We start from the raw sequence: 24,921 nt of genomic DNA on the forward strand, positions 1-24,921 counted from the left end.
TACTTTTTCTGTCTCAAATAATACGACCAATCTCATATTTAGTTAGTCTTTAAAATAGTAAATAATTTTATGTATATAGCAATAATTTAACTTTAAAATATTCATTTTAATCTTAATAAAATATTTTAATGTTACACAAACATATATTAACTTATTTTAAAGTAAAAGTTATTAGTCGTCATATCTAGTTAAACTGCATCAATATAGCCCATAATTTAATTTTAAATTATTTACTTTAATCGTAATAAAATAATTTAATGTTATACAAATTTATATTAACTTATATTTTATATTCAAAGTTATTAATCTTCTTATCTAGTTAAACTACATCAATTGAAAAGAATGAAGTACAACAAGATGAAGTTAGGTATTGCAAACATAACCACAAGGACAAGATAGACATATCTCATGTCTTCTTCATAAAAACTAAAAAAGGCCTAAAATTTAAAAAGGAAGAGCAACATAGAGCTCCTCCATCAGATTGGTCCCATGGCCACAAGGCTGTTAATGAAGACTCAAATGACAGCTTCACAACTGTCTCCACCATTGTCAAATACCATTGAGATTTCAAGAAGTAATATTTCAGCCACTAATATTAATAATCCAAGAAACTTTAATAAGATTTCAAGATTTGGACAGCAAAGGACTATTTTTTGTGCTGCTGCTGAACAACAGAATGTTGAGGTTTCACAATCAACTGCTTCTTCCCAAGTCAAGATTCAACTCTATGATGTCCTCCAAGGTATTATTTCTTCATTTCATTCACCTTCCTTCTGCCTTTAACACCCCCCTCTCAATTCCTCTACCCCGGCATCTCTGTTTATCTAGCTCTACGTTTGATAGTCATTTGGTATGAGATATAAAGTGAGTATAATAATTTCAAGATAAAATGTAGGATTATTGCGTTTGATTGAAGGTTTCAATAGTTCCAAAATTATTTGTCTCGACATGTATATCGTATTAGTGGGATAAGTTATTTTATATGAATGATGGGATAAATTATTTAAAGATAGTTAATTTTGAGATAACTTGTTTCTAACTAAATGACCCCTTAGTCTTGTCTGGTATTTTAGGTACGTGGGAAAAGATAATAATTTTAAGATAAAATTTGGGTATGTTTGATCTGAGGTAGACCTAATCTCACTTTCTGAGAATTCACTGAATATATTGTTATTGTTAGTATAAGGTACTAATTAATTTTAAAATTATTTTATTATGCAATTTCTATTAAAATGATGGAATTATTATCCATATAAAAGGTGGATAGAATACTTTGATGGGATATTCATTTTTCTCTTATTACCAAACAATCCCTTACATTATTAATATCAGGTAGAACACTAGGCATCGCTTTAAAACTTCCTAACAAATTTTATTTAAATATTCAAACTACATGTTGTTTTAACTGAACGCTTTAATTGTTGAGCACATGATAAAGTGTTTCTATAAGACACTTTGTTTATTTAAAATTTTGGAGAAAAAAATTGCACGTATTTTCAGGAACTCATTATATAAACTGGTTAATTACTTAAAATATATCATCTTCTTTGTATTATATACATTAACCTCAATAAGCCGTAAAAGTGCAAGCCTATTTCAATTGATGTTAAAATATATAATAAAAAAGATGATATATTTTATATGATTAATTATCTGCTTAATGACATTCAAGAACATGTGAAGAAATGTTTTCAAGATATATGTTGAAAATGCCCAAGAGGAGCACTTCATCATTTATTCAAGCGTCCAATTAAAATAGACGGATAATTTAAATATCTAAATACAAATTTAAAACATTATCAATATATTTAACAGTAATTTTACTTGTTATTTTATTTGTATGTGCTAGTTATGTGAGAATTATAATTGAGGAATTATTTATATTATAGTAATTAAAAACGAAAGGATCTTGTTTTTTAGATTGTTTAATCCTCGCATTGTTAATACATATATTCTTATTTTGTACCCTATTATCAGAGGCGAACTCAAGATTTGGAGTCTCAGGGTGCCAAGTAGACTTATCGATTCAATCAATCAGAAACTCTAAATTTTGGATTCGCCTCCAAGGCCAGAACCAACTTGTGATCAAAGTGTTCATCTTAACCTTCTTCGTCAGAAAACTGTACTATTTATATATAGTTAAAAAAAAATTGATATATAGTAATGTTGAAACTTGAAACCCCTTCGACTAGTTCATGCATATTTTTTTTTCGATTTTAAACCTCTCTAATAAAAATTCTGGCTCCGCCGCTATCTCTTAACAGGGAGTGGTTAAGAAAAGGAATGCTTCAGCTTTTTATCTATTTTTTTTAAAAATAATAAAAAATATGACTTTAACAATTTGGCCTCAATGTTGTGTGCAAGGTTTTATTATAATAATTAAAAATTAAAATTCATTATATATTCAAAATTTACAATTTGATATTTTTAAATAGAGTCAGAACTCAGGCATTAAATTGAAAATAGAATTAGTCTCTCTTTAAAAATAAAATAAAATAGCAAGCTTAGTAACATATAAAGAACTTAAACCCTCTCCCTTCTTCTTCCTAAACTTACTATTTCAGTTAAAAATAAATGAATTAATATAAGTCAACAATAATTAAAAATATATCCAGTGAAAAAGAAGAAAAAGAAAATTTTCAATTATAAGACCAGGTTATTATTATAGACCAACTTAATTTGATAAGATTAATCTATATATTTTACACAAAATTTAAATCTTATTTATGTTGAAAGGACAAGTCAAACAATGGATTCTAATTGTATGAAATTTGATGTATTAAGATTGCTGCATAGTTGGATACAATTGATTGAAATAAACCAAGTATAAGTAACCAAAAAGGTTTGCCGAGATTCGATCCTGCATGCTCCAGGCAAAATATATGCACCTTTGTCTCTGGCACTACAAAGCACTTTGGTACATTGGGTGGCACTACTATTATATATCTATATTCTATATTATATATATATATATATATATATATATATATATATATATAGTTTACGTCGAAACTTATGAATGGCGTGGCACCTCCACGGGCCTTAATAGATTCGTCCCTGCTATTGTATACAATGCATATTTAATTCAACTATATAATTTTGTGTATTTATGTTAATTTGTTTGTTGAAAATATTGTTTAGGAATTAACAGAGGGATTTTTGGAGTATCATCGGAGAAGAAATCTGAAATAGAAGGGCTGGTCAGGCAATTGGAATCTCAAAATCCAACTCCTGAACCAACCTTATCTCTAGATAAGGTGATGTGGTATTGTGCCATACCACTATTTTATTAGCCGATTTTATTTTTATTTGTCACGTTTTACTTTATAAAGATCAATTTGATTAAATTTCAAAGATAAATTAGAGTTGATTAATCTAATAGTTTAAATTTATAATTTAATTGTTCGAAAATTATACGAAAAAATGTTATAAGTTGCAATCGTTCTCATATTAATATGATAAAAAATATATCTTAAAATATTAATTAAAATTCATACAGTTTGACTCTCGATAAGCGAAAAGTGACAAACAAAAATGAATAAAAAAATATTTTAATACTTTAAATTAATGATTGTATATTTCTGATTAGATTAAATGATTTGGTATATGTGTAGGTGGCTGGAAATTGGAAGCTTATATACAGTACGATAAGTATTTTAGGATCAAAAAGAACAAAATTAGGATTGAGAGATTTTATCGCACTGGGGAATTTATATCAGAATATTGATACTTCTGAGGTATGTTTTATTTTCTCCTGTGGTATGTTATATATATTTAGAGGTTGTTTGGTTGTTGCTTACCGGTTAGAAAATATTTTATTTTTTTCTTTACGTTATATAAAGTTAGGGGTCGTTTGGGTTTTGTTTACTGGTCAGAAAATGTTCTATTTCCTCCTTTGGTATGTTATATATATTTAGGGGTTGTTTGGTTGTTGCTTACTGGTTAGAAAATGTTTTATTTTCTTCTTTACGTTATATAAATTTAGGGGTCGTTTAGTTGTTGTTTACTGGTTAGAAAATGTTCTATTTTCTCCTTTGGTATGTTATATATATTTAGTGGTTGTTTGGTTGTTGCTTACTGGTTAGAAAATGTTCTATTTTCTTCTTTACGTTATATAAATTTAGGGGTCGTTTGGTTGTTGTTTACCGGTCAGAAAATATTCTATGTTCTATTTTCTCCTTTGGTATGTTATATATATTTAGGGGTCGTTTGATTGTTGCTTACCGGTTAGGAAATGTTCTATTTTCTCCTTTAATATTTTATATACAAATTAAGAATAATGATCACCATTTTATGCTATTTCTCCTTTCCCGAAATTGTGCTAAAAAATTATCAAGAAACTTTACATCACAAGTGGTTCCAGCTACCGTGGCTAACCACTATTACTCTATGATTTAATTATCATCGAAAAGTATTTTTCGTCCAAAAAAATAATGGTTAACAAATCATTTTCTTCTTCCATTTTTCTTTTTACCTCTTCATCATTTCTATTAGAAAATAAACGCCATCAAAGATGAAACTCACCATCAATAGTCCAGTAATGAAGAAGAAGAAAGGGAGAAACAAAAAGAATAGAAGACGAAAATAAGTAAAATAAAAAGGTAAAGTAAAGAAAAATTTATCAAAATAATTTTTTTCATTGTTACTGACTATGCCAGGTGGCCAAAAATGATATATTTAGATCAGTTTAAAATTATTTAGGGGGTGTCATAGGATCCCCACAAACTGAAAGTGTTTTTAAAAATTTGAGGAAACTTTTATTGTGTTTTTATGTGTTGTTTCAAAATGAAACAAAGGCAGTATTATATTGCATAATATTACGTACTATATACTATTTGTTATTTTATTTTTTTGTTGTACTAATTGAAACATTTAAATGGTGATATAAATGGAGGGAAAAGCTGTGAATGTGATCAAGTTTAATGTAAGAGGATTAAGTTTATTGAGCGGAGAGTTAAGGATTGAAGCCACCTTCAGAATTGCATCCAAATCAGTTGAGATTTCTCTTTCATTATTATAATTTTTTTATAAAATTGATGATAACTTATTAGAATTCACAATTTTGTTTATTTCCTCCTCTTGGTCTTTTATTTGACTTTTTTTTTTTTTTTTTTAATGTAGAGAGTTGACATTTCTTACAACAGTTCTGAAATAACCCCAAATCAGGTATGAATTAATTGTGTTTCCTGCATTGCAAAAAGTTGCTATTCCAATTAGCTTTCTAATCAGTGTATAATAAAGGGATAATACCCACGAAAATACCTAAAGTTTGATCGGATTACCAATTGAGCATACTGAACTTTGCGGGGGTCCTATTACCCCCTAGATTTATTTATTTTTCGTATTTTAATGGCATATATCTGCCACTTGGCACACTGCGTGTGATTCACGCACATTGAACGCGTGAACAGTATTAAAAACGTTTTAAAACTCTTTTTTGTTTGTCAAACAGCCCCTTAATTTTATAATTATTTAAAGTTTTATATTTTTATTTATTTTTTCATTCTTCTTTCTTCTTTCTTCAACAATGGTTGCTCCATTGTTGAATTGAAATTTAATGAAACTCAATGATTATAATTTAATGAAACTCGCTAATTGAAACTCAATGAATGATTCGAAAGATTCAAACTCGAAAATTCGCTAATTTAATTTCGAGTTTCATTAATGGAAATTGAATCTTCCGAGTTCTATTAACGGAAGATTGAATAACTTCATACATGAAATTAAATTTTTCGAATCTTCCGAGTTCCATTAATGAAAATTGAATCATGAAATTAAACTTTTCGAATCTTTTGAATCTTTCGAGTTTCATTAATGAATTTTCCGAATCTTCCGAATTCCATTAATGAAAATTGAATCTTCCATTGAGTTTTCAATTAGCGAGTTTCATTCAATTAGCGAGTTTCATTGAATCTTCCATTAATGGAACTCGCTAATTGAATCTTCCGAGTTTCAATGGAAAATTAATGGAAGATTCCATTCAATTATTTGAAAAAACTTTCTTCATAAGCTCAATGGAATCATTTGGAATATTTAATATGGTTGTAATGGTGAAAAAATGTTGAAAAGTGATAAAATGGAGAAGAAACAACGCGTGTACCACACTTTCCACCGAAAAAACTAGGTATACGTTTTGAAGGGGATTAATTCCACTTTCAAAAAGTCCGGGGGGAATTAATTCCAGTTAAAAAAATATTGGGGGTAATAGGACCCCCAGAAAGTTCAATATGCTCCACTGAAAATTTGGTTAAACTTCAGTTATTTTCGTGGGCTTTATCCCTATAATAAAACAGGTATGAATTAATTGTGTTTCCTGCATTGCAAAAGGTTGCTATTCCAATTAACTTTCTAGTTAGTGTAAAATAAAACTATCCTAGTCCATTGTTCATTTTTCTTTTGTAATTAAAATGAAATTGATAAAGCAAACAGTTAAAAAAACAGAACATGCGCATGTGGTTATGCCAGGGTTAAAGTAGATCTAAAGAATAAATGCCACCTTAATATCAAATATTAGGATGATATTTTTTTGGATGGACATCTATATACATTGATTTAGCTTGTGTGTTTGCTTGATATTTACAAAATGAAAGTCTTTTATACGATTTTAGATGGAGAGTTCTGCCTATCTCTTTAAAGTCTATGACTAGTGCGAAGAACTTTACAACTTTTTCCAAAAAAAAAACTAAGAAAGTTTCATGGTTGACATTGAAACAGTTGATGAACGTGTTTCAAAAAAATTACAATCTTCTTCTTGGCATCTTCAACCCGGAAGGTTGGCTCGAGATTACGTATCCTTTATCCGCTGATTAATTTTAAGTTCTTATTGAGTAGAAAAGTTCTTTTTTAACTTTTTATGTTGTACTTGAAATTAAAATGGACATAGAGAAAAAAAAATCTATTATCCTTAATCTGAAAAATGCAGATATATCGATGAGAATTTGAGGATAGGCAGAGATAACAAGGACAACATTTTTGTCTTGGAGAGGGTTAACTAATTGTCATGCCCTTTTCCCCCTTATTTATATGTAAAGTTCAATACATAGAAGAAATAGTCCCACTTATAATGGTTATGTTGTAACATTTACAATAAAATATAATAGTGCATAACTTATTATTCAAATGTCATCAATTAAAATGAAATGCTAACAATACGTATTGAATTTATTGGTTGGTGGTTCTTAATTGTGAATTTATATACATTTAACTCTTTAACTTAACTATTTAGAACATCATATAGTATATAATTAGTCTTCTTCACACTTAGCAATTCAAGGATACTATCTAACCACACAAAGACATTTAATAATCTTAGAAAATAATGCAACCATATGTTATCTTGGGTACATCTTTATATCATACCTACACCATCATATTTAATTGCGAATGAATAAACATAAATCCTTGCGTACATTATTTCAAACCTATTAGATTACCTTCCATATAACTAGCATCACTATTTCAAGCAATCATTATTTCCATCTTGGTGATCATTCACTGTTGAAACCTAGTGTCTAATACTAGACATGATTAACAACACAACTTCACATATGACAGCTATATTAAAAAACGTGAAGAAACTCTAGCCCACCGTCACATATTCTTTACCGGAAAGGATTAATATTTTTTAAGTTCGAAAGGATTTTATTATTAAAGTGACTAAAAGTAAAACTTTGTTTCGAAAAAATTTTTTACGTTTAAACTCAGAGTCGAACTTGGCATAAATCTAGTGTGTTAAGTCATCTTTGGAAATCCTTTTTCCAAATGATTTTTGACACTTTAAAATTGATCCACGAACAGAGATTTCGGTTAAGAAATTCTGGTGACCGAGGAGGAGGTGTTAGGCATCCCTCGGTCCCATGGTTCGACCACGATCGCGTCGTGGAGTATATCGACTAGTATGACACTATGAAATGCATAAACCAATAAAACACACAATAAGAAAACAAACAATCCAAACAGTCAAAACTCCAAAAAAAATAGTGTCCAGACCAATTTAATACGTACTAAAGTAAAAATGCTGAAATGAAAATCTAAACTATCCTAACTATCCTAAGCTATGCTTTACCCGATGTCTTGGTCTTTGATCACGATTGGTCTTTCGATTATAGAGTGTCACGGGGCATTCCCCAATGAATATATAAATGTGACCTCAGGGCATCCCCCGGTGGATAAATACATTTGATAGAAAATGCGATATAAAGAGAAAAATCATTTAAAACAAGCATTCACACATTTGATGACATAGAATCCTATGATTTGCCTACTCAAAACCTAAGATTTGCCTATTAATCCTTGGCCTAAATATGACACTATCGAGGTTAACCAAAATTGATGCCTATTCCAAATTAAACAATTATCAATGAACTAAAACAACCAACATTCTCTTTTATTAATTTTTCAATTCCCGCCTCAAATTCATTTTTAACACAAACACCCTACGTGGAATTATTCACCAAAAACGAGCATCAAGAAAAAATCACCCAACAAATAGAACAACAATATCAAATCACAACTACAATCACATAAAAATTAAGGAAATAGATTTGGAAATTGGACCTTAAGAAGCTTTCGGAATCAAAGTGTTGCTCGCTTAAAAGATAGAATCCGCTTTCGATAACCCTGACTTGATCTCAATACGAATCTCAAAATATCAACTATGAGCCAACTCAACCACGAAACTCCTCAAAATATGATTCAAAAAGAAATCCACGAAGAAAAATGAGCAACCCATAAAAACGATACACAAATCCAAATGAAATATGAACACTAACACGATTCCGAGTTAGTTTTTGGAAAGAGCGGAGCTGGAAAGTGAAACCTTACCCCTTTTCTGGCGAGTTTGTTGCTGGGAAAACACAGAAAGGAATGATTTCAGGGTTTGGTGGGTTTCTAATGAGTTTCCGACGAAGGGTAGGTCAGTTTTTGGATTTTTCAATGAGTCTAGGGATTGTCTTGGTTGGATTTTTTAGATGGTGGTCGGTCTCTATAACGCAGCTGTAATTTTGATGAAAATTTTGCTGGAAAAATCTGTTTTACCCTATTTCGTTCACCCCTCTCTCGTCTCTTTTTCTCTCGCGCAAGTCTCTATACTGGTTTTCTCTCCATTTTTCTCTATCTTCTCTCTCCCATAGCTATCTCCGGTCACTCTTCTTTTTCTATGCTTTCTCTATCAATCCCTATTTTTCTACTCTATTTTTTGTTGTTCAGCTCTGTGTGTGCGTGACAATCAGAGTGTAAGTGTGTGTACTTTTCACTATGTAAAGCTATGCGTGAGTGAATTCGTAGAAGTAGATGAGTCTACCTATCTCCTCTATCTATGTATAGTGTGGTGCTTATATAGTTCTCTGTGTGTATTTCTCCTTTTACTGTTATGTGAGTATATGAGTGTATATACAGAGAAAAAAATATGAGGTGAGATGGAAAGGGGTACGTGGGATAGGATAGGGGGTGGGAGTGGTTAGGATGATGTAAGGTGTGCATATTTAAATGAGTGAAGTGGTTATATTTGTTATTTTGTCTTTTACTAGGGAAGTATCAAATAGGGTGAGATGCATGGTATGGGTGCGAGGGAATGGGACAAATTGACGTTTAAAAGGAGTCAAATTTATGTGCCTACATCATGCCCCTCTTTGGCTATAAACACAAAGTATTTTTAGGGAAAGAAGTAGACAATAAGACAGAATTTGACCCAACCATTATTTTAAAGAAAGGAAAAGAAAGATAGAATGCAACCGAAACTTGATTTTTGGCATCTTACCTATCCCAGGTTATGTGGAAATCAGGTCAAATCTAGTATTGTAGTTAAGCTCAAAAATTGAACATGTTTTGCAAGTTGTACTTCTGAATTTGGACTTGAACTTAAAAATCTTCACCCTATTCTCTAGGCAGGTTCCTGACTTGCAATTTCTTCACCCCGTTCTTCAGGCGGGCAATTGATTTGTTATTTTATCACCCTATTCTTTGGGTGGGCTCCCGACTTGCAATTTCATCACCCTGTCTAGGCGGGCTCCCGACTTGCAATTTTCTCACCATGTTCTTCAGGAGGGCTCCTGACTTTCAATTTCATTACCCTATTCTCCAGGCAGGCTCCCGACTTGCTATTTCAACACCCTATTCTTCAGGCGGACTCTTAACTTTCAATTTTCACCACCCTATTTTCCAGGCGGGTTCCTGAATTGCAATTTTACCACCCTGTTCTTTGAATGGGCTCTCGACTTGTAATTTTCTCACCCTGTTCTCCAGGTGGGCTCCTGACTTTCAATTTCATCATCCTATTCTCTGTATGGGCTCCCAACTTGCAATTTTCTCACCCTATTCTTCAGATGGGCTCTTGACTTTTAATTTAATCATCCTGTTCTCTAGGCAGACTCCTGACTTACAATTTCTTCATCCTGTTCTCCATGCTGGCTCCTGACTTTCAATTTCATCACCCTATTCTCTGGGCGGGCTCCCGACTTGCAATTCCCTTACCCTATTCTCCAGGTGGGCTCTTAAATTTCATCACCCTGTTCTCTGAGCGGGCTCTCGACGTGCGATGTTATCACCCTATTCTCTGGGCGGGCTCTCGACTTGCAATTTCTTATCCTGTTCTCCAGGCGGGTTCCTGACTTTCAATTTCGTAACCCAGTTCTACAGGTGGGCTCCTGACTTTTAATTTCATCACCATGTTCTTCGAACGTGCTCTCAACTTTCAATTTTCTCACCCTGTTCTCTAAGCAGTCTCCTGACTTTCAATTTCATCACCCTATTCTCTGTGCAGGCTCCTGATTTGCAATTTCATTGGCCTGTTCTCCAAACTCCTGACTTGTAATTTCATCACCCTGTTCTCTGGGCAAGCCACCCTGTTCTCTAAGCAGTCTCCTGACTTTCAATTTCATCACCCTGTTCTCTGGGCAGGATCCTGATTTGCAATTTCATTGGCCTGTTCTCCAAACTCCCGACTTGTAATTTCATCACCCTGTTCTCTAGGCAAGCTTCTGACTTACAATTTTCCCACCCTGTTCTCCGGGCAGGCTCCTGAAAACAAAATTAAAACTAAAATAAAAATTATCCCAAACAAAGATTATGATAAAGAAAGATTCCATTTTCCAAAAAAATAAAGTCTGATTTTCTAAAAGGGTCCTAAGAAAAGTTTCAAATAACATGAATTAAATTTTTTGCCCCAGTTTATCATCAGAAAAGTTTGTGGGTGTCAAACCCAATCACAACTATTTGCAAAATGCATAATGCAAAGGTGAATCAAGACTCTAATCAATAAATGCATCTCTTAAAGATAAAATTAAATGACCAAGACCAATATGTGATCTCTTAAGAGTAAAAGTGAAATATTCTAACTAAAAGGTGCATCTTTTAGGATTAACAACTTAAATTAGGAAGTGTATCTCCTAGCCATGAAACATGAAAGACCCAAATTAGAAAGTGTGTCTCCTAGAGTTACAAGATGATAAGTTTTACCACAAGTGTGATTATCAAATTTATGCAGCAACATTGCCTCTTGTATTTATAGAAGTGAAGAATTGCAGCCTTTGATATTTAGGCTCTGAAGTTCTTGATTTGAAGGTAACATGTGTTTTTATTTCAGCAAAGAAAACTTGTGAGTGTAAAGACATGGTGGCTGGTTTATGGTTTTAGCTTTTGAGGCAATCGCTCTTGTATTTGTCACATTTAATATTGCTTCTGACTATTGGCATATGTCATTGTCTTGTAGCACCATTAATCCAAACTCAGATTATTAAGGGTGGTTTTGAAATAAACACAGTATCTTCGTTTTGCTATGTCTCTTAGATAAACCCTTTGAACATTGGTATCTTCACAAATCCCCAAACTTGTATATTGACAAAGCTTTTTGCAAGCCTTGTTTTGACTTACAATCATATTTTTTATGTGATGGCCTTTTGTCTTGCTTTGTGCAATTGAAGAAGTTAATAGCAAGTTTGGAAATCTTTTCTTATTTGTTTTGACATGGATTTGACTCAAAGACATGAGAAAAATGACAAAAAAATTTCATTTGGATAACAGAGTTAACATAACAAAAATAGAAATATAGAAAATAAAGAAAAGGCAATAAATGTCCCCATTTTGAAAATGAAGGAAAGGAAAACTTATCTGAAAATGAATGTCAGTTCTAATAATTATGACATGCGTTTCAGATTAAGCTGCCTTATCTTTCCATCCAAACTTTATCAATTATTATTGAGTTAATGACCTTGAAACTGAGTTGCTTCGTTAAGTTCATTGCACTTATAGACCTTATTTTGCTAGTGATGCCTCGAAGGATTTTCGCCAACAAACCTTTCTCATTTTTATTGCTCTTAACTCACCATTTTCCTACGGTGTCCGTGAGGTTTTTTTCTATAAAACTCTCTCATTTTCATTACTCTCAGCTTACCATCACCTTCGTGGGGTTGTCACCCATAAGGCTTTCATTTTATTTCCACAGTCATCTTACGGTGCCCGTGAGGGTTCTTACCAATAAGACTCTCTCATTTTTATTTTTCTCAACTTACCATCGTCTTACCATGCCCCTGAGGTTTTCACTAATAAGACTCTCTCTTTCTTATTTCTTTTAACTCACAATCGTTTTACGATGCCCATGAGGGTTGTCACCAATAAGGCTCTCTCATTTCATTTCTCCTAATTTCTTGTATTGATGAAGACGAGTAATACTCAAAATGCATCATTATATTCTTTGCATGCAAAAATTGATCTGAAGGTCTTTCTTTAGTTGAAACATGGCTTTTGGATATGGTGAGGAAAAAAAGGATGGCATGAGGCTCAAACGACACTTTAAATGGGTAAGATTTACAACTTTTGGAATCGAATCAAACAATGAAAATTAACTCATGCCCAGTTTATTTGGTTGGGTAATTCAAAACTATATATTTAGTTGGACCAAACCCAGAGTTGGGCTACCTACGTATCTCACCCTCGTAAGAGGAGAATCAAGTCAAACGTAGTTCCGGCAACTCATTCTTTTGCTTGATTTTTATTTCATTTCTTCTCTTTTTTTCTCTTTTATGGACTTTTTTTCTCTTTAGGGCTTTTTTGACTCTAATTTTCTTGACACTCTTCTCTCTCTTTCTTTTTTTCTTATGGACCCTTTCTGACTTTATTCTTTTGCCCAACACCTTTTCTTTTGAACTTAGCTGACTCTATCTTGATTCTAAATGAGGGGTATGAAAGAAAATAGAACTAAAGCTCAAATAGGGTAAACAAAGAAAGACACAATGTTCGGATAGCGGAATGAAATGACCTTGTTATATCAATCCATAAAAATGCAAGTACATAACATGCAATTTGAAAATGGGCAATAAAGATCATTTATAACATTTTTTCCAACACTAACTTGAACTGAGCATATGTGTCACTTCTTCCTCCACACTTGTCAAAATACAACTCCACCTTTGTTGTACACACCATACATCGAATGACTCATAGTTTAGTGGAGCAAATTTTCCATTTGTCTCTCTTAATAGGATATCATGCATCCACCGTTTGATCCAATTCAAAATATTTGAGATGTGTCTTTCAGTAGATGAGCAGGTTATTATTGTGATTCTCAAAGTAATTGCTTCAATCTATCTAAGTGAGGCTTCAACTCGGTCATGAGATATCTCAACACACTCTACCTATTTTTTCAAATGCTCTTTTTCTAACTTTAACATTCGAATTCCAAGTTTCATGATTAAACTGGATTTTAAGATCTAGCTAGAAATTACACCAATATGTCATATCATAGAACCAACAAAAACATATTGTGTAAAGAAACAAACAAACAACACACATTAACAAAATAAAAAGGGACATTACATTTAGTTGAAATAAAAGAAAGAAGGGTTTGAACATAAATGACAAAGGAACAATACAAGATAGACCCCGAATTACAACCCTAAAATAATTTGGATAACAGAAAAGAAAAGAAAACAAACTACCAAAACCCCTTCCTAGTAAGGAAATGAGTGTCTTCCCAATTGCTGAGCTTGACATCTTAGCCTCCGGTTTGTACATCAGCATGACTAGAGATTTTATCACCGTCAAATACATTTTCTTCAATAAATAAATTCTAAATTCCTATGCTTAACTAATTGCTTCCCACTATTGTGCAATACCATGTGTTGGTGAAGGATTCTGTGTGACGCTCGTAGTGTCAATATTTTGTACTATGATCATTTTTTCTTGAATCATCCTTTCTATTTCTCTTTTCAAAATACGACGAACTTCAGTATTGTGACCTTAAACATCAGAATGATATGCACACCATACATTAAGATTAAAATTTCTTAAATGTGAGTCAGGAGTATACCCGGGGAGAGAGGTAACCATGCCTCTTTGTCTCAATTTTTGGAACAAAATGGTATAGGATTCCCTGGTTGGTGTGAATTTATCCTTTGACTTCCTCTTCTTTGCAAACTCTGTCCTAGGTTAAAACTTGAATTTAGAGGTACCTTGATGAATATGTGGGGGTCGAGGATGATTTTGAGGGATTAGTGCGTGCGATTGTGGATAAGAAAATGGATGAATATAGAATTATGCATTGTTCAAAGGATACTGAGGAAGGGGATTGGAATATCTTTGATTTCGGAAAGAGGAGCTTTATGACGGGTGTGTATGCGAATCCGATGTATAAGCTTGGGGTTGAGGCTGAAAGTATTGGTGAGTTGGCCCTCTCAATCATTGTTGTGGCCCCGATACAATAATAGCTATATTTTTCTGCTTCTTTCCTTCAGTTTCCCTCAATTGATTGCAATATCGTCCCAAGTGTTTCACTGAATTTGTGTGCCCATCATGCCCCTCAAATTTCGATATCTTAAAGCTAGGGGAAAGGTTAACACTTGAAGACATGCCTCAGTCCTTAAACGAAACATCTTTATAACCTACAATTCCCAAAGAATATTTCATAACCTTTTCAACACTTTTCATTTTTCTAGCCATTTTCTCTTACTCTTCTGCCATGTCGGGTTTCTTAGTTAGAAGTTTTGGTGGTCCAATTAACTTAGTTGTGGGCTCAGGAGTATAATAGTGATCATCAAGAGCACTGAACATAGATGTGCTAGCATATTGGGGAAGCACAACTATTGGGTTTATAGCCAAGGTGGGAGCCTCAGCAAAGGATTGAGCAACAAAAGCACATACGGTATGTAGTGTTGTAAATGTGGTAGGCTTATACTCAGGAGCTAAGAAATAAGTGCTGGAAGCATTGGGATGTTGTTGGCTTGGAGTAAATTCTGATACATGTTGTGGTTCATCAACAACAATAGGAAACTGAGTTTGCGACATTGATGGAAAAACAAAGGTATTTGTCGGTTCAATCTCGGGGAATGGAGGAGGAGGCAACCTACTGACCCAAGTTCGATGCAGTTCTATCATTTGTTGCCTTAGTCTCAGAATCTCTTGCTTTAAACTCTCAATTTCCTGACTCTTTGTCTGATCCATGATGTCACTCTTAATATCCTAGTTGGATATAACTAACTCTTCCTTTGACTTGCTGTAATATGGAGGACGAATTAGAATGCCACAAACCAACCACCTCAAACTAACTGAACAATAGAGATAACAAATGCGTTAGAGTTCAACACATTCTCAAAAATCTCTTTTTTTTTCTTTGAAAAGATCACTGAATCCTATAAAGGCGCATACATATCTCACCCCTGAGAGAGGAGAATCAGGTGCACGTAGTTCATGAAATTTTGACACAAAATAAAGAGCTTTCACAAGAAGTTAGTGAAAGTCTTTTAAAAAATTTCAAATTTGAATCTCTTATTAAGAATGAAGCGTGTGATTATCAAAGAAAATCTTTTTGGGTTTTTCATATTGAAGAAATACGTGAAACAACTAATCTAAAATGAAGAGGAAATAAAATCTCTTTTTTATTTTATTATTTTTCAAAAGATATTGACAAATTTTTTTTTGAATTTTTTATTTTAAACATCATACACAAATGAAATCTAAAACTACTAAAGGATAATCTTTTTGTGTTTTCTTTTTAAAGGCGTATGTGAAACACCGATTCTAAATGAAGCATGAAGATAAAAAAAAGGCTTTTTGAATTTTTTTTAAGATAACCGAATCCAAGATGGGCGCCTACATATCTCACCCCAAAAGAGGAGAATCAATTGTGCGTAATTCATGAAGTTTCGCCACAAAATGACCAATCAAACTCTTTTTCTTTTGTTTTTCTTCTCAAAACTTTAAAAGAAAATAAAATAACAAATTGTCAAAAGAATTGACAAACATCTTTTAATTTTTTTTATTTTAAAACCCCTATACAAAATGAAACCTATGATTACCAAAGAAAAATCTTTTTATATTTTTCATATGGAGAAATGCGTAAAGCAACAAATCTGAAATGAAGAATAAAAGAATTTTTCTATTCTTTTTTTTCCTCAAAAAATATTGACAAAAATCTTTTTGAATTTTCAATTCTTAATTTCAGACAAAATTGAAACCTAAAATTATCAAAGAAAAAAATTTATATTTTTTTTATATTTTCCATATGAGGCAACACGTGAAACAACTAATGGAGAGTAAGAAAATTTTTTCTTTTATTTTTATTTTTCAAAAGACATTGACAAAAATCTTTTTAGATTTTCGATTTTTAATTTCATACAAAAATGAAACTTGAAACTATTAAAGGAAAAAATCTTTTTGTAGTTTTCTCTTAAAGATATACATGAAACACCTACTCTAAATGAAGAGTGAAGAAAATCTTTTTGAATTTTTTTAAATAAGATCACCGAACCCACAAAGGGCTGCCTATGTATCTCACTCTCGAAAAAGGAGAATCAGGTGTGCGTACTTCGTCCATATTATACAGTTAAAGATTTTAAGCAACAGACAAGACCCCAACTTAAGGCATGCCCAAAACAAATAAGGAAACACGCAAATAGAATCTTTTTTGATTTTTTGATTTTGAAACTTCTCATAAAAATGATATCAAGAATTATGAAAGAATTTTTTTTTTAATATTTTCAGATGAAATTATTCAAAATAAAGCACCACAAAAAATTAAATATTTATTTTATTTTTTAAAAGAATTTCGACGTAGAAAAACATGACAATAATAAAAGTAAAATCTTTTTTGCATTTTCGTTATATGAAATGTACAAAACTTTTACTATCTTTTTGAATTTTCTTTTATAAAACTCTCCTATTAAAAAAAATATTTTTGAAAATTTTGATTTATGAATGCATGCTAAAGGAAACAAAGGAAAAATCTTTTTGATCTTTGTTTTTTGAGAAAAAGGCGTGCAAAAGGTAAAAAAAATCTTTTTGAATTTTTTATTGTGGAAAACAAAAATCATAAAGAACTCGTAAAAATTACAAGACTCTTTTCTTTTTTACCTTTTTTCCTTACCTAAACACACGTTTTCCCTTAATTTTAGCAAATGCTTCCCCCAAATCAGTCTATCAAATGACCATGTTACCCTTAAAGAGATGCAACAATTAGCATGTAGGGATGCTTTAGAAGTGAGTTCCTACAAAGGACCAGGCGAGTCCCACTAGGTCTTGATATGTTGTAAATAAGCATGACCTAAAAGCTAAAATAGGCTGGTGTTCCACTAAGAAGACTGTTCGCAGGAGCGTATGACCGATAGAGGGTGTGACAGCTTTCCACCCACGTCATACACCCGGTGGATCCCCCTCCTATAATAAAAGCGACTCATTGAATGTTCGTATACACACGTGTACTACGGGACTTGTTGCGAAAGAAATGACTCGGGGTAATACATATGATGACTGACATAAAGCGGTAACACATAAGAAAAAGTTGTAAGCAAAGAGCACCTAGGCATCCAATAATGATAAAATAATAACACAAATGATAACACAAACAGAATGTTTATACACCTACAGTGCCAAACTAAGCCGATACAACTCAACATTGAAGATTGAATTCTACAAATCCCCATTAGAGTTGTCAGACCTGTCACACCCCTTTTTTTACCGAAAAATGATTAATATTTTTTATGTTTGAAAGGTTTGATTATTAAAGTGACTAAAAGTGAAAATTTGTTACGAAAAAATTTATTACGTTTAAACTCAAAGTCAACCACTTGACATAAATCTAGTGCAAAAAGTCACCTTTGAAAATCCTTTTTCAAAATAATTTTTGACTCTTAAAACTGGTCCACTAACAGAGATCTCAATTACGAAATTCTATTGACCGAGGGGAAGGTGTTATACATCTCTCAGTCTCATGGTTTGACCACGATCGATTCGTGGAGTATATCAACAAAACACACAACAAGAAAACAAACAACCCAAATAGTCAAAACTCCAAAAAAATAGTGTCCGGTCCAATTTAATACAACCCAAAGTAAAAAATATTGAAATATAAATCTAAAATATCCTACGTTATGCTTTATCCGATGCTCGGGATTTGATCACGATCGATCTTTCGAATACAGAGTGTTGCGGGGCATTCCTCAATGATTATATACATCTAAGCTCGGGGCATCCCCCGGTGAATAAATACATTTGATAGAAAATGTGATATAAAGAGAAAAATCACTCAAAACAAGCATTCACATATTCGAAGATATAGAGTCCTACGATTTACCTACCCAAAATCTAAGATTTGCCTATCAATCCTCGGCCTAAACATGATATTACCGAGTTTAACCAAATCGATGTCTATTCCAAACTAAACAATCATCAATGAACCAAAACAGCCAACATTCACCTTTATCAATTTTTCAATTCCCGCCCCAAATTTATTTTTAACACAAATTTCCTATGTGAAATTAGTTATCCAAATTCCCATTGTCATCAAATTTGTACCATCAATATCAATTATTCGCCACAAACGAGCATCAAGCAAAAATCACCCAACAAATAAAACAACAATATCAAATCACAACCACAATGGCATAAAAATTAAGAAAATTGAGTTAGAAATTGAACCTTAGAAGAAGCTTTTGGAATCAAAGTGTTTCTCGATTAAAAGATAAAATTCCTTTTTGATAACGCCGACTCGACCTCAATACAAATCTCAAAATCTCAACTAAAAGCCAACTCAACCACAAAAATGCCCCAAATCTGATTTTGAACAGAAATCTATAAAGAAAAATGAGCAACCTAAAATAATGATACACAAATCCAAATGAAATATGAACACTAACACGATTCTGGGTCGATTTTTGGGAGGAGTGAAGCTGGAATGTTAAACCTTACCTTTTTTTCTGGCAAGTTTATCACTAAAAAAACAGATAAGGAAATTATTCCAGGGTTTGGTGGCTTCCCAATGAGTTTACGATGAAGGGTGGGTCAGTTTTGGGATTTTTTGGTGGGTTTTGGGGTTGTCTTAGTCGGATTTTGGAGATGGTAGCTGGACTCTATGACTGAGCTGTAATTTTAACAAAAAATTCGTCAAAAAAAACTATTTTTACCTATTTCGTTCACCCCTCTCTCGCCTTTTTTTCTCTCTCGTGCGTCTTTCTACTGGTTTTCCCTCTATTTCTCTCTACCTCTCCTCTCTCGTATCTTTCTCCGATCACCCTTTTTTTCTCTACCTTCTCTCTTAATCCCTATTTTTCTACTCTATTTTTTGTTGTTTAGCTCTGTGTGTGTGTGTGTGTGTGTGAAAATTAATGTATGAGTGTATGTATTTTGTGTGAGAGTGTGTACCTTTTTCAATGTATAAAGCTATGTGTGAGTGAATCCATAGAGATGGAAGAGTCTGTCTATCTTCTCTATCTATGTGTAATGTGGTGTTTATAGAGTTTTGTGTGTGTATTTCCCCTTATTCTGTTCTGTGAGTATGTGAATGTATATACAGAGAGAGAAACATGAGGTGAGATGGGTAGGGGTTCGGGTGGTTAGAATGAGGTGAGGTGTGAACATTTGTATGAGTGAAGTGGTTGTATTTGTTATGTTGTCTTTTAGTGGAAAAGTATCAAATGGGGTGTGATGTGTGGTATGGGTGTGGGGGAATGGGATAAATTGACGTCTAAAAAGGGTCAAATTTACATGTCTACACCCACTAGAGCCTCATAATAACAATAATATATCATAATCGTATGGTCTATCTTATATAATCCATTAGCATATCTTCCTTTCTCACATCACTACTACTTATCCAGCCATATGTCCAAATTATATTCATGTCTCTATAAGCATCAATCAATTTTCTTTTCAGAATCACAAAGGAAAGTCTATATTAACAATTCTTAACAATCTAATACTTTCATTAATGACATATACTTTTCTAACACCAAGAAATGCCATTAAGAACTCCTTTACTAGTTCAAGCATGCTCTCAGTTACCTTAACTAGTAAGTCTTTCTCTACCTTCCTCCATAAAATCTACACCACACTCACTACCCCTTAGTTAACACTCAGAAACATATCACCTCAATCATAACTTAAAAGCATACATAGATCCATCTATACACTTTTAACTAATTGTTATTACCAGATTTTTTGTCACTACACTTCTCCTACATTATACCATCCTTGAACTACTTGATAGGAATCAAGGAAATATTAATCGTCAAAATTTAGAATTACGCCATAGTCAACTTTAATCAAGTCTCTTATCTAACTTTATTGTACACACATATTCTTCTTTAATAGACTTACTAGTCATTCTTATGACCATATAATACATTATACACCTATTTATTCATAAGATATTGTCTATACCTACCAATTTTCAAACCACACTACAAAAGGTACACTTTTATACTCACACTTGTAACGTAGGGATTAATTTATCATAGAATTTGAGAATGGGTCTAGGAGCATATCGTACCTTGGCTTAAACGCATGACTTTCATGAATAAGAGTGGTTACTTTTGAATAACTGGACTTAAAATAAATTGAATAGCTCCTTTCAAGCCCATTGTACGATTTTTGAAGCTTTTAATAGTTAAATCTGAGAGCATCACATCGATAGGAATTGAGATTTACTAATCATATTATCTCAAGGATGATGTAGTAGGAGAGATTTGGTGTAACGCACGAATCAAAGAAAGTTTTTAAAAGGACAACTTTATTGCATAATCTAGAGTATGAAAAAAGGAAAATATTTATTAAATACCTAATAGGCTCTCAAAGAAAATTAGACGTCTCCGTATCATTCCGTAAAACTCTACTAAATATGGATTTAAAGACACCCTAGGACACTTGAACTCTGTGCTCTGATGCCAAGTCTGTAACGTCCTAAAACTACCCCCTAAATGTCACACGGTGCTTAGAATCACAAGTGATGCCAAGCTAACCCATGATACTGCCATAATTCATGGACAATTGAATAAAATACATAAAATTAAAAATGATAAGCGAAAAAGATGTCATTAGCTGAACTTTTTTGATGCAATACTGTCTAAAATATTTACAACACTAGTTATACAAAAAGAAAGCTGAAACTGAATATATAAACTCTGACTGACTATCTATGAAAATTCTACTAATATTGACTGTAGGTTGTCGGGACATGACCCCCAACTATCCCTAATCAATACAAATAATTAAAAATAAAATACCGAATCTACAAAATGACTGGAGTCCTCGAATAAAGAGATCTTATCACCTGCTGGCTGGAAGCAGCTAACTGTTTGATCATGATGTTGTGGGCTACAACTGATACCTACATTATGAAATAATGTAACCACACAGACGTATATGTGGTTAGTACTTTAAAAATATATTAGGTATGTGAGGTGAATACAAAAAATAAGACTGATATACGCCATAACTAAAAACATCCATGTTGAGTGTAAATAGACTCAACAAGATACTAAAATAAATCGAAACTGAAATATCATAAACATGAATAACAAAGCATAATTTGATAAACTAGGTGAGTCACTACACTTAGTTTCTGAAACTGTCTTTTTTGTGGGAGATTCTTATAACTGACATAAATCATGTGAGCTAGCATGGAGCGCAACATCTGATCCACTTTGAGGAGGGTTGTTCTATCCTTGTCATTGATATAGAACCTCAACTGAACCAGAATGATTACTAAACTGAGCTTCTTGGGGCAAGGATACACTCTCTGGTGAGGCCTCTTAAACCTACGATGGCACGTAGTTTCTGAGAATAGGATGAGTTGAACCCACATTCCCCTCTCGATGCTAAATATTACTCCCAAAATATATATACTGGTGCTCATAATATATGAAATTCACCTTCAAATTAAGCATATGAGTTTATAAATATGAAAATCAATTATGCTTCTGTTAATAAATTATACTCATGAATAACTGTGTGAGTTTCATATCATGTCTGAGATCATAAGATCAAAGCTGAAATGAATCATACTGTAATATAAAATAGTAAGTTTGGACTCTAATAAACTGAGAAAATTATATTAAAATCACACACTCTTACTTGTAAACTGACTGAATCATAGTGAAAGTCATGTATATTTATCAACTCATGAAACTTCATGTCAAAATACTAAAATTCATGTCATTATAACAATCATGTAAGCTAAAATATGAATAAAGGTAAATTCTTGTGCTAACTGAACTTTAAATCACATAATAATGTCATAATTTTAAAAAACATAAAAATTAGGTGTGAACCCTAGCCATCAAATTTTTAAAATGTATGTAAAAACACTTGGGCACGAGAATGGAAGATTATCCATTTCCAAACTCCACATACCTGAACTTGATGAACTTTCTTATGAAAAACTTGAATTGGAGACTTAGAATCTTGAATTTTGGAGAAGAACCCTTATTTGGATGCTCTTGAGAGTATAGGAGAAGAGAAATAATTTATTTGGGTTATGGAATGAGAGAAAACACGTTATTATTAGTTATAGGACAATTTAGGACTAAATGACTTGTTTACCCATAAGAACTGAAGATAACATGAGTTTTAGCATCTCTGGGACCATGAGCGTGGCACTTTCTTAACGCAATGCACACAGGACGTGCCACTCTCTTATTGTAGAGCACACAAGGCATACCGTGCCCTTATTACAGACCCTCACTGGTTTTCTCACGAAAATGCTCATAACTTTTTGCTCGGTATCAGATTAAGGCGAAATCAAATGTGATAGAAAGAGGACTCAATTATCTTTCATTTGATGGATCTTGAGCTCCAACAATTAATATATTATAGAAGTTATACACGTTAAAATTTGACCCTTGTATGATTGAATATCAAAACTCAATCGATAACAATAGTTCTCAAATCAACTTTGTTCTAAGTGTTTCCTATGAAACATTCGTCACATCAAAAACACTTTATACACTAGGTAAAAGATCATGACATTTATAAATAATTGAAATAATTATTTTTTGAACCTACAAACATATGACAAATGGTTAGAAGCTTAGCTAAAATTTTTTGGGGGTATTACAAGAGATGAGTCTAAATAATAACAAGAATTGCATATACTGTAAGTAATTAAATCAAAACATACAATCTAATAATCTTATCACTTTTTGAAAATTTGAGATAACTGATTAAGCATATCTACATAATTAAATTCTTTATTAAATTCATTATGAAATGAAAAGCTAGTAGTTTGAAAACTAGAATTACTAGTTGGTGCAAACATAAATGCTTGAATTTTATATCTAGGCGATATTTCAAACATGTCACCTAAATTTTTCTAGCTAAGTTCTTAACTTAAGAAAAAAGTTCACCTTAACTTTCAGTTAACTATCCAAGCCTTCTCTCACCAGTCTCACATTCAAGACTTCATAATCTACATATATGGAGTTTAAAATGATTACTACAATGACCCATTCAACCCAATTCTCCCATCTAAGTCTTATATAGCCTTTTATGGGTTGTCATCCGTTTCCATCTTTGAATCTCATAAATTTCACATTAATAATCGTTATCTATCATAAAGTTATCACAATTAGCATGAAATAGTAGTGAAACTTTGAGGAAAAGCCTCACATTATCTAGATTTTGAGCCTCGAAGAACTTTTTTTTATCCTTCCATGGAAATTTTTAGGATTTTGAAATTAGTAAGTGATAAATAATCTGACTCCATCAATTCCTATAAAAATTTATAGTAAAAATATTATCTTTGAATTGCAGGTTAAATGTAACTCGTTAGTTTTCTCCTTTAAAATATTTTCAAGGATGTAATAAAATGCTATATATTTTTTAATAAAAAATTCATTCAATTTCTATAGTTTTTTTTGGGTAAATTAACAGATTATTAATTACCAAAAGTGACAACATTACAAAGTTAAACAGGCTAGACAACTTGTTTTACACTATCTCTAAAGCTTAGTTCTACTGCTCAAAATAAGCTACAAGAAAAGCTAAGACAAGAGGTTAATACTAGACAAATAACCAGGAAAAAAAAGACCATAACAATCTAGCACCCTATGATCTTTATATAGTCCTACTTCAGGGCATCTGGCTGAGCTGCTGGAGACATACTTGTCGTTTCTTCAGTCTCACCCCTCTAATGTGTTTGTGGATTGATATCTCTGTAGTTAGTCTATCAATTTGGAATTGGTCTCCCTGAAATCTCATTAAATTTTTTTTTTTAGAGCACTATCACTATCATTGAAAAAATACTATAGAAGATATACCATTTACCTGAATTCTTCTTAACCCAGTCGGCAGCATGAGCAACCTCCTCTTGCCAATTATCTATTGTTATGTTTTCACATACCCAAATGAGTATCCTACTCTATAATGTTTTGATCACTGGATATTCAAATAAGAGATGATGTATGGTCTCAGCAGGGGCAACAAAAAAACCACAAGCCTCTGGAATATCAATACCAAACTTTTTCATCTTGTTTATTATGGCTAATCTTTGATGCAGAGCCAACTATAAACAAAACATATGTTGTGGATAGATTGTAGGATGAGTTGTAAGTTTTTTCCCTTGTATTTTTTAGTACTATATACACAAGTCTGAAGTTGAATCTGTTGTTGTGAACTATAGCCTTCAATTTATCACACAAGTTTCCTTAATCAGAATTAATA

The 24,921-nt window shown here is 32.4% G+C and overlaps 1 protein-coding gene across 3 annotated transcripts; it reads left to right on the plus strand.

Moving 5' to 3' along the window:
* The first annotated feature begins 369 nt into the window (after positions 1-369).
* LOC107849655 (fibrillin-5, chloroplastic) lies at positions 370-7,164 on the plus strand. Of its 3 annotated transcripts, XM_016694210.2 has the most exons (7): positions 372-742; positions 3,142-3,257; positions 3,615-3,737; positions 4,895-4,993; positions 5,122-5,166; positions 6,715-6,788; positions 6,923-7,164. In XM_016694210.2, exons 1-7 carry the CDS (start codon positions 490-492, stop codon positions 6,993-6,995), a joined length of 783 nt encoding a protein of 260 aa, XP_016549696.1. In that variant the 5' UTR covers positions 372-489; the 3' UTR covers positions 6,996-7,164. The 3 variants fall into 3 exon arrangements, with proteins under 3 accessions (XP_016549697.1, XP_047256976.1, XP_016549696.1); XM_016694211.2 differs by lacking the exon at positions 6,715-6,788 and having other exon boundaries at positions 370-742; XM_047401020.1 differs by lacking the exon at positions 4,895-4,993 and having other exon boundaries at positions 370-742.
* Positions 7,165-24,921: the final 17,757 nt, after the last annotated feature.

The sequence above is a fragment of the Capsicum annuum genome, chromosome 12 (assembly GCF_002878395.1).
Source record: "Capsicum annuum cultivar UCD-10X-F1 chromosome 12, UCD10Xv1.1, whole genome shotgun sequence".
In the NCBI taxonomy this organism is placed as follows: Eukaryota; Viridiplantae; Streptophyta; class Magnoliopsida; order Solanales; family Solanaceae; genus Capsicum; species Capsicum annuum.